The following is an 880-nucleotide window of genomic DNA, read 5'->3' as shown; positions in this document are numbered from 1 at the left end:
AGCGCAGGGCACGCCCGGCCCGGACTCAGAGACGCCGGGTCCCCCGCCTGCTCCCTACCCGGCTAGGTCTGGCCCCGAGAGGTCCCGAAGCCCATCTTCTGTCCCCGACTCCTACCTCGGGGCTGAGATGCAGCTAACCGCGGTGCGCCCCGACGCCCGGCCACCTTCGAGCCTGGAGCTAGCCGAGGTGTGTGTAGTTTAACCTGCGTGGAAATCCGAGCCTGGGCTGGGGGAGGGGAGGTGCATTTGGATCTGGGCTCCTGGTGTCACCTCCGGACCTATCGCAGTCTCCTGAGGCGTGAGTCTGACCGGTCTCCGGGGGCTCACTTGGCCCTTGCTGTGCAGGGCCGGAGTGGGGACCAGAGGTCTCCGCTCTGTCCTCACCCACCTTTGCCCACCTCTGTCGCCTCACAGGTGTCTGGCCACCGCCGGCGTCAAGAACAAAGGCTGCCTGTCCCGGGAGGGGGAGGGGAGGGAGCCGCCCCCAGACCCGCTCCGGGCTCCTTTCCTTCCCCCAACTGCGGCACAAGCTCCCCGGGGAGGGGGCGGGGCCGGCCGGGCTGGGCGCAGACGAGCATCAGCTCCTCCTCCACCGTCCTCGGCTAGGATGGCACCCGAGCTTTCCAGGGAGAGCAGGGATAAGGGTACCCCCAAACTGTCGTCACTGGGGTGGTTCTTCCTTCTTCCCCTGCATCCCGGGCGCCCCGCCCCCGCGACCGCCTTGGGCGCCCTTCCCAGTCTCTGCAGCGCCCGGCCGCCCCAGACGGCAACCACAGTTCAAAATCAGATTAAAATAAAACGTTAATCTGCCTTCCTCCCTTTAGCTCCTAGTTCTCCCAACGGACCCAGTCAGGACTGGCGGCCTAGAAACCTCTAAAAG

The 880-nt window shown here is 66.2% G+C and overlaps 1 protein-coding gene across 1 annotated transcript in view; it reads left to right on the top strand.

Annotated features, from left to right (window-relative positions):
- The window catches only part of LOC117283332 (translation initiation factor IF-2-like), a 1,311-nt gene extending 452 nt beyond the window's left edge, over window positions 1-859 (top strand). The window contains exons 2-3 of the mRNA XM_033755985.1: window positions 3-187; window positions 415-859. Of these exons, the coding sequence (XP_033611876.1) occupies window positions 3-187; window positions 415-606 (377 nt within the window). The 3' untranslated portion in view covers window positions 607-859. The remainder of the gene's footprint in view (window positions 1-2; window positions 188-414) is intronic.
- The last annotated feature ends 21 nt before the right edge of the window (window positions 860-880 follow it).

The sequence above is a fragment of the Fukomys damarensis genome, unplaced genomic scaffold (genome assembly GCF_012274545.1).
Source record: "Fukomys damarensis isolate Sample0158 unplaced genomic scaffold, DMR_v1.0_HiC HiC_scaffold_4, whole genome shotgun sequence".
In the NCBI taxonomy this organism is placed as follows: Eukaryota; Metazoa; Chordata; class Mammalia; order Rodentia; family Bathyergidae; genus Fukomys; species Fukomys damarensis.
Note: the sequence above shows the minus strand (reverse complement) of the source record. Positions and strands in the feature narration are given on the sequence as shown.